Source organism: Camelina sativa, chromosome 10 (assembly GCF_000633955.1).
Source record: "Camelina sativa cultivar DH55 chromosome 10, Cs, whole genome shotgun sequence".
NCBI lineage: Eukaryota > Viridiplantae > Streptophyta > Magnoliopsida > Brassicales > Brassicaceae > Camelina > Camelina sativa.
This window is the reverse complement of record NC_025694.1, coordinates 10,158,002-10,167,814: the sequence shown is the minus strand read 5'-3', so window position 1 is coordinate 10,167,814 and position 9,813 is coordinate 10,158,002. Positions and strand designations below refer to the sequence as shown.

General features: G+C 32.4%; 1 protein-coding gene across 2 annotated transcripts; it reads left to right on the top strand.

Moving 5' to 3' along the window:
* Positions 5,090–9,729, top strand: LOC104718284 (CTP synthase-like). Of its 2 annotated transcripts, none has more exons than XM_010435998.2 (22): positions 5,090–5,189; positions 5,604–5,794; positions 6,219–6,298; positions 6,417–6,503; positions 6,585–6,635; positions 6,764–6,881; positions 6,976–7,032; positions 7,126–7,190; positions 7,270–7,353; positions 7,444–7,494; positions 7,577–7,639; positions 7,730–7,776; positions 7,871–7,940; positions 8,033–8,095; positions 8,224–8,313; positions 8,400–8,438; positions 8,532–8,759; positions 8,853–8,938; positions 9,025–9,073; positions 9,152–9,232; positions 9,315–9,408; positions 9,514–9,729. In XM_010435998.2, exons 2-22 carry the CDS (start codon positions 5,677–5,679, stop codon positions 9,684–9,686), a joined length of 1,794 nt encoding a protein of 597 aa, XP_010434300.1. In that variant the 5' UTR covers positions 5,090–5,189; positions 5,604–5,676; the 3' UTR covers positions 9,687–9,729. The 2 variants fall into 2 exon arrangements, with proteins under 2 accessions (XP_010434300.1, XP_019086785.1); XM_019231240.1 differs by lacking the exon at positions 5,090–5,189 and adding an exon at positions 5,201–5,443 and having other exon boundaries at positions 9,514–9,686.

Genomic DNA, 9,813 nt, shown 5'->3' with positions numbered 1-9,813 from the left:
TTTGGGTACCCATTAAACCCGAACATATAAACATATTTATAATATTTATCATTAATATAATGCAATTACCCCAAAATTATGATTATAATTTTGAATATTTCATTTAGTTTTATACCTAAATATCAAAAATAATCAAAATATCTAAAATATTTTGTTATGTAAGTCAAAATTTAACTAAATTTATTTAAATTTAATTATATTTTTTCTGGTACCCGGTAGTTCGGGTACTAATCGGGTTCTAAAATTTGTAACCCAAACCGACCCGAACCCGATAGTACCCAAACCGAACCGAACCCATATATCTAAAAATACCCAATAGGTTCTATTTTTCTAAACCCGTTTACCCGAATCCGAATGGATAATACCCGAACTCGAACGGATTACCCGAATGACCAGCCCTAGTGACTATGTTTTTAAGCGAGTCGGTCGACTAAAATATTTGATTAAACGGATAGATTAATTGACTGCTCCACTTCACTATTCTTAATTCGTTCACACACCTTTAGTTGTTTAGAAAACTGGTCCTGCCAAGAATTCAGCTTTATTTGAAGAGCCAACGGTATATCTAACCTACTATAACTAATCTAATTGCCTCTTAAGAGTGTGATATATAGGTAAAGAGCATCTATTTGATAGTGGTGGTGTTATCTTTTCACTAATGCTATAATATCAATATTCTAAAGAAAATAGAAATATTCATAACTAATCGATAGTTTCCTGCAACAAAAACAACAACAACAACAAATACACCTAAAATCGTACAACCTTAATGTTCACTTGATAGCCCTTTCTCCCTTCTCACCGTTGAAAGAGAGTTTTATACATCTTATCTGAAATCGGATGAGTATATTTACAGTTACATTTTAAATAGCGGCAACCAAAAAAACAATGTTGTGATACACGTAGCTAGGCTAGTAAAGATAAAAAAAATTAAATTAAATTATAAAAAAAAAAAAGGAAAAAGAGAGGACCGAACACATACAGTTAGTACAAAACAAACAGAATGAATAACAGCACACATGAAAACAAAACGTTACGTTGAACCGCTGAACTTTTCTAACAATGTGAATGACTGTAGTGATTGTATATTTTTGAACATATATCACTGTCCATTTGTCCTAGTATATGATTATACAATGTATTATAACCATATAGGAATTAATATGAAAATAAATTATTGTTAAACATGAAATGCTAATTCACAACTACATCATTTGCTATTTAACAAAAAAAAAACATTTCATCAGTGGTTGAAACATGGTATACAAACATATAAATTTCTTTAATTATTAACACATTTCAAGTAATTGTACTTCTTATCATGTCTTTAACACATTGTTTTAGAGGAATCTTGCACTAATTAAGATTCACTAAAAAAATCAATGCATAACTGTTAATCTTTTAAAATTTTAATAGTCTCAAACCAAAAGAAGAAGAAAATGAAACTTTTGATTCATAGACTTGTTTTATATAAGCTGCTAAAGTGATATTCTTTTGTTATAAAACGAGTGTGACAAATTTAGGGGGAATCATTTTAATCTCTTTGCGTATAATAAGTTTAATTTAGAGAAAGCATATAACTTCCGGTTTGTTCCATTGTTATTTTGGGATCTTAGGTCAATTCTTGATCAAATATTACTTTTTAAAATTTTTTTAATTTTTTTAAATAAAATTTCTGATTTTATACTTCCGACTAGTTTAGAATACATGGTATCTCAGCAACAACGGACTTCGGGATGAACAGACCCAGTACATAAATCATAATACATTTAAAGAGAAGGAACTAAGGAGAGGGTGAAGAGTAGCTTCGGAACCAGATCTCTAGGAGACTAAGCTACTCTTCACCCTCTCCTTAGCCCCTTCTCTTCAAATGTATTATGATTTATGTACCGGATCTGTTCATTCCAGAGTCCGTTGTCACTGAGACACCATGTATTCTAAACTAGTCGGAAGTGTAAAATCAGAAATTTTATTAAAATATATATATATATATATATATATATAGACATAAATGAAATAAGTAAATATATTCAGATAGTTATTATAAATTTACAGAAAATTTGGTAGGCATTTACATTGATAATGAAATTATTTATTCAAAAAGGAAATAAGTAAATGTATTCAGATAGTTTTTCTTTTTTCTTTTGAATAGGTAAATATATTCAGATAGTTATTATAAATTTACATAAAATTTGGTAGGCATTTACTTTGATAATGAAATTTCATTGATAAGCACAACAAGATCAGATGCATGTGGACCCATATGATCATTTTGCGATCTCAAAAATACCATAACTGCCGCTGGGTACTACATTATTCTATGCTCTCTTTAATGCTTTCGTTTCTTATTTGTTTTCTTTGTTTTGTAGATTTTGTTCGTTTTTATATAGTTAGTGACACTTAAACCGTTAGCACTCTACATAAAAACATCTGCATTGTGGTGGTTTCTCAACAAAATTCTTATGATTTAATTAATAAAAAATAATAAAAAAGAATGAGAGAGAATGAGATAAGTTTCTCAAGATTTTTCAAATGAGAGACATTGAGAAACTATGAGAATGGTTTGAGAACCTTATTTGCCATGTGTTTGTTTATAGTTAGACAAAAATATTAATTATTATTTTAAATATAAATAAATAAAATGATTAAAATATTATATATGATAAACTGAGAGTAGTTCTCACCAATGCTCATGGTCTAAGTAGTTCATGTTTTAAACTTATTTAATAAAGTCTCGTTTCTTATAAGTTATATTTTGTAAACGGTGAAGTTTAGTTGACACTTAGCATTAAACATAAAATTCAATGGTAACACAAACTTGTTTAACTTGTTACGGAATAAAACAAAATTACTATATACTCGTTCTGTTTCAAAATATAAGATATTTTAGAGAAGTTTTTTGTTTCATAATATGGTATGTTTTCAAGTGTCTATGTAAATTTTAGATTAATTTATTATTTTATATTATGCAGTATTGTTTCTGATTGGTTGAACTTACTAAAAGTAAATACTTCTTAATCTGCGTGTTTTAGTTAAAACATCATATATTTTGAAACGGAGGGAATATAAAATAGTTTAGGATAATTATTTCAAAAACTGAAGATAACACGTTAGCTATGTTTTTATATCATTTTAGTTATAAATTATTATCAAAGTGGTAGATTCTGTAGTGTAGCGGTGAAAAATTACTAATCAAAATCATAGTTCATAGTTTTCAGGTTATTAATCGATTTTTATTAGTATGTATTAGAATATAATTTTTCTCATTTGTCAATTGTTTTGAGGACGACGGAATAATATAATACTATTTAAAATGTCTTTCAACAGGAAATATTTATTGTACATGTGACATATTTTTGTCACATCTGCAATGTACAGTAGTAAGTTAAATAAAAGTACATAATAAAAATATTTACAATCAAAATAATATCCATAAGAATCCAAGGTGTTCGTTGAGTAATTTACTAATAAATTCACAGTAAATTAGCTACTACTAGTACAGTGGACAGTGGTCGTTGAGTAAATTTTACCAATTACCATGAATTAAGGCTTAGACCACAAGTATACATCGGCCACAGCGATCAGACAGTTAATATAAAGGGTTTGTAATGATATCAAAATACTAGTATGTTTTTATTAATAATGCAATTACGGTAGCTAAAAATTACAAAAAATTACATTATCAAATGATTTCAATTTGCAAAGTAACTACGATTCATGGATTTCATGATAAAGAAACTTAGAAGCTACTACTAACAATAGACCGTGGGCTATTTCAAAACAAATGCAATAATGAAACTGTTTATATATCATGTTTTTTTTAAAAGTCGTTATGATAAAATATATACTTCATCAGTTTCATAGTTGAAATATCGTTACTTACTAGGCGATGATTGTCCAGGACCCATAATAGCACAAAGAGTAACAAGAAGTCACTTGTAGAATAAAAAAAAGGGAACGACCCCATGCATTAGTTAATACCGTTGCTGAAATTGCGGTTCACAGGGCTCTATAAGTCCCGTATCCGTAGGATCCGACACGGAAAAACAGAACACTCTCATTCAGTAATAATAATACTAGGGCATTTACATATACTTATTAGTCTGAAGATTTTTTTTTTAAAGTATATATATATATAGTCTGAAGATAATAGGTATATACTATCGCATATAAATTAGATGAACTAATATACTTATTATTTTCGTTTTTTATTAGTTGAAAAACAAATGATTTATACATTGGTGTCAATTATCAAAGTTTGGTTTACATGATGTACACAATTCATTCTAAATAGTTCGTTTTGTATAGCGTTGTTTTGATTATGATGTGATGTTTTTGCCTTCATTTTCAAAGAGCATGTTAGATTATCCAAATTGGAAATGGATATGTGTATAAACATTGTAGATAAAAAAGAAGAAGTAAAAAGACATGAACCAAGTTATTAATTGCTTATTAGTTAGAGTTTATAACCCATGATTATTAAAAAAAATTGTATTTCGTTAAAAAAACAGAATCTTTTATTTTATACAATATAACTTATAAGTTTTCATACAATTTTATCTTATTATTCTAGATGTTATTTTTACAATGATAGTGTGTTTCTTAAAGCTAGATAAGAATTATCTACCAGATCTATGTTGTAGTAGGTAAAAGATATATTGCAGTGCCATAGTAAATTTGATTGAAACAGTATACATTGTTAGAAAGAAAAAAGAACTTTTCATTATCCATTTCATCTATATTGTTTATGTTTTTTAACTTATTGTTAAACAGTATACTGTATTTTAACAAATCATCTTCAAGACAAAAAAAAAAACGATTAGATATGAACATCTGCGCATTTTAGTTAGGAAAGAGAACCATATAGTCATAAATCATAATCAAAGAGTAGCTCCAAAAATGTTAACACTGTGTAATAGATTTTTTGTCTTCTTTCTTTTTGTCTATAATGAATAAAATAACAGTAATAATATTAAAAGATTAGTTTAACAAAAAAATTAAAATTTCTAATTAAAATACTGAAGGAGAGGAGTCATCATATATCTTCTGTTCAAAGGTGGGATAGAAGAAGACCTTGCTAACTTGCTTTCCCTTATAAAAAGGCCCCTTCACCATCTCTCATTCAATTCACTTCACATTTTGGATTTATATCTCTCTCTACTTTCATTTCTCGTTTAATAAAAGATTAGGTAAGTGTCTCTCTAGTTCCCTAAAAATATCTCATCTACTTGATTGTCTTCTCTACACTTTTCAACTCCCTAACACACAAAAACTCAAGAACTAAGATTCTTCTTGTCTTTGGTCCTCTGTGTCAGTCTTGCTTAAAAAAAGAGCCATAAAGCTCACTGTGTAGAGCTTCCTCAGTCTCTTTGCTAGTTACTACTGCGGTTGGGACAGATTCTGTATAACATTAAAATTAATCAAGACATGTCAAATGAAACAGGTTTTGTAATAATAATTTGAGTTCTAGGACGGTTGAAAATAAACCCAAAGTTGTTTGCTTTACTCTCTGTTTTTCCTCTGTTCCTATGCTCTTTTTTTTTTTTTTTCTTTTAGTCTCTCTTTTGCTTAGAAAGGTATGTTCTTTCTTCTTGTTTTTGTAGGAAACTGAGTTGAGAAAAGTCATATTGAAGACGAAGAAGTGGGTGGTTAAGGAAACAGAAGGAAGGGAAGAAGATGAAGTATGTGGTGGTTTCAGGCGGAGTAGTGAGTGGACTCGGAAAAGGAGTTACAGCAAGTAGCATCGGACTCATCCTCAAATCTTGTGGCTTCCGAGTCACCGCCATTAAAATTGGTCCTTTCTCTTTCTCTTCTTTTTACCAACAAACCATACCTGTCAATTGCTTCATGTAAAACGAACTTGTCGCCATTTTTTTTTTCACGCAAAGTTCGTTCCTCTTTCTTTTCACTTTTGATTTGTTTCAACCAACTTGAGAAAAAGAAAAGTTTCAGATTTGATTTTTTGGCCCCAGTGGTACAATAAGCATGAAAAAGGAGTTTTTTTTTTCTTCTACACCTTACGCGTGTGGGAAAAAAAAAAAGGGTACAAACGAAAAGTTTAAAAAGATCTTTAGAATTTCCAAAGATTTAATTTTTTTTTTTCCCCTGTTAAACCCTGTTGAAAGTTTCATGATTTTTTCAGAAAAAGTTGAAATATTTTTGTTTAGTTACTGTACAAATCACTGATTTTTAATCAGGCCATGTGAAATTTTTTGCAGATCCTTACTTAAACATTGATGCTGGGACCATGTCACCTATTGAGCATGGTGAAGTTTACGTCTTGGACGATGGTGGCGAGGTATAGAGACCTTTTTCACCAATATTGCTCTGTTTCTTTTATAAAATAACTGTTATAGTCAACAACCAATTTTTTAAATAAAAAAATGATTTTATTTGTGTGTGTTGTTAATAAAAAGGTTGATCTTGATCTTGGAAACTATGAGAGGTTCATGGATATCAAGCTGACACGTGAAAACAACATAACTACCGGAAAAGTTTACAAGGTTTTGTGTCTTTGCCTCTTTGGGGAATCAAAATTTGAACTTTGTGAGAAACGAACTTACACGTTTGAAATTTGTGAACAGCATGTGCTTGAGAAAGAGAGGAGGGGAGATTATCTAGGGAAGACTGTTCAGGTAACTAGCAAAAGAAAAAGAATTTTGGTATACGTAGACCATGTGTTTGATGAAATTCCCCTGGAATAGAGAGAGAGTGGCAGAGTGAGAGATGAAGTTGTATTGAGATTCCTTTTTGGGTTATGTAGGTTGTTCCTCATATCACTGATGCTATTCAAGATTGGATTGAGCGTGCAGCTCAGATTCCAGTTGATGGACAGTCAGGTCCAGCTGATGTTTGTGTCATTGAACTTGGAGGCACAATTGGTATTTTATTAGTAGTGACTTTTTATAAACTCAGTGTCAGGTTTTATTCTGTTTCTTTTTATAACAATATGGAGCTACTCTTTGGATTTTGTAGGAGATATAGAGTCCATGCCTTTTATTGAAGCTCTCGGGCAGTTCTCCTATCGCGTGGGTAAGTGATGGTTTGTGTGTATGTGCTCATTGAGAGTATATCAGTGAAAGTTTAATGTCAAAGTCTAATGATGATTTTTGATTTTTTTATCAGGATCTGAAAACTTTTGCTTGATCCATGTCAGTCTTGTCCCTGTATTGAATGTTGTTGGTGAACAGGCAAGTTTCTTGACTTTTGAAGTTTTTGTTTAATCTGTTTGGAGTTGTGGTTGTCCTAACAATATCTAATTGCTTACAGAAGACTAAACCAACGCAACACAGCGTTCGAGACTTAAGAGGTCTTGGCTTGAGCCCTCATATCTTGGCTTGCCGAAGCACACAGGTTTCATCCTTGTAATTTTTGTTGTATTTGATAACGTTTCTTCTTCTTCTATCGTGGCTCTAAGTTCTTATATTGAATTTGATTTTTTAGCCACTTGAAGATAATGTGAAGGCCAAACTCTCTCAGTTTTGCCATGTCCCGGTATGTATTATTTGCAAAACAAGACTTAAATCTTTCTCTTTGTAGATATAAACATTGTTAATAACTTATACTTCATTTGCAGATGGAAAACGTTGTCACTCTCTACGATTGTCCCAACATTTGGCACATTCCTTTGCTTCTCAAAGTGAGTAACTTTTCTTATCCACCATAGTTTCAAAGTTTCAGTAAACAATTCTCATTACCAATATCTTTGCATTTCAATTTGTTTGAGCAGGAACAAAAGGCACACGAGGCGATTTTGCGTGTCTTGAACCTTAAAGGGTAAGTCTCGCTTACCCATATTCTCAAATAGATTTGTTCATTCATTTAAATCTTCAAATCTGTGGGACTCATTGTGTGATATATTCATATACAGAGTTGCAAAGGAGCCTGCATTAGAGGAATGGTCTTTGATGGCTAAAATGACTGACAAGTTGCACGTTCCGGTGTGTTTCTGGTTCTACCATGACATTTTACGCTTAGTTTTTATCACTGGTTGTCAGCTGGAGACTGACTTCATTATGTTTTGATTTTTTAGGTAAGAATTGCTGTGGTTGGGAAATACACTGAGCTCTTGGATTCATATCTTTCAATTCACAAGGTACACCTTTGCAAGATATATCTATCCCACAAATCTAAGCCTTCTATGATCAAACTCCTCACAAGCCATCGGCTATAATATCTCATTTTGTCAACAATTGTGATTCGATTGTGGTGTTTGATGATCAGGCTCTCTTGCACGCTTCTGTGGCTAGGCGCAAGAAACTTGTCATAGATTGGATTTCAGCTAGTGATCTTGAACAAGGTGTAAAAAAGGAGGTATATTTAACACTTTACACTAAGCTCTATCATTTGGACAAATTATGAAACCTTGGAAGCTGAAGCAAAATGATTCCTATCTGCAGAATCCAGATGCATATAAGGCTGCCTGGAAGTTACTCAAGGTATGCTCTTACTCTCATTACCATCAAATTAATCCTGGTTTCTTGTGTCGAGATGAACTGTCTGTTGATCTGGTCTATGTAATTTGTCTCCAGGGTGCTGATGGTGTTCTTGTGCCTGGTGGTTTTGGCCATAGAGGTGTAGAAGGAAAGATTCTAGCAGCGAAATATGCCAGAGAAAACAGAGTTCCATATCTTGGTATTTGTCTGGGGATGCAGCTTGCTGTGATCGAGTATGCAAGAACCGTACTCGGTATGCCAGATGCAAACAGCACTGAACTTGATCCCAACACCAAAAACCCTTGTGTTATTTTCATGCCTGAGGTTTGTTCCCTTCCACATTTTCTGTTTTGAGTTTTTCAATTACTTCACTCTCTTGTTAATTCGGGACATTCGTGTAATTTTTGTTTGACTCAGGGGTCGAAAACGCATATGGGAGGCACTATGAGGTTAGGCTCACGAAGAACTTATTTTCATGCTAAGGACTCCAGATCAGCAAAACTGTAAGCACCAAAGTATTTTTCCACTCTAAAAAGTCTCAGCATGATGCATCATATAGCTTAACTGACATCTTATTTGAATGTTGCAGATATGGGAGCAGAGGTTTTGTGGATGAAAGACACCGCCACAGATATGAGGTACTAAAGCAGCTTTCAGATTATACTAAAAACTTATCTCTTAGACAGTTTAAGCTAAAACAGTATGTTTTCTTACAGGTGAATCCAGCCATGGTTCCACGTTTTGAGAGCTCTGGACTCACATTCACAGGAAAAGACGAGACGGGTCAGCGGATGGAGGTAAAAACCGATAGTTAAACCCCTTACACCACATAAAATTTGTTATCTTCTTGGTTATAATTCCCTACATTTGATTATACAGATCATTGAGCTGCCTAACCATCCATTTTACATCGGAGCTCAGTTCCATCCCGAGTACAAATCAAGACCCGGAAAACCATCTCCTTTGTTTCTAGGTGAATAGAGTAACAACACAAAATCCAAACTGTTTTCTAGGTTCTGTTTCTTTGTGTACATTTTTTGAAAACCAAACCTTTTCTTGAATTTTTAAAAAATTGCAGGACTAATTGGAGCAGCAAGTGGAGAACTAGACAATGTACTGCAACAAAGCTGCCAAGAAACTGTTGTTCCACGTCCTCTATCCAATGGAAAATTTGAGAGAGTTTATTGGAAAGGCTCGCCGAAAAAGCCAGTCAGTGTTGTGTACAGTGTATGTGATGGTGTCTACTCATGAACGTGTCTGCATCAACAGTGACTTCTCTCTGAAAAAGAAAAAACGAAGCTATTTATCCGGAATTTTTAACATGGATTTCTTCACCTGTGGAGGGAGAGAGAAGGCTCTGATTTTGTACAGTTTGAAG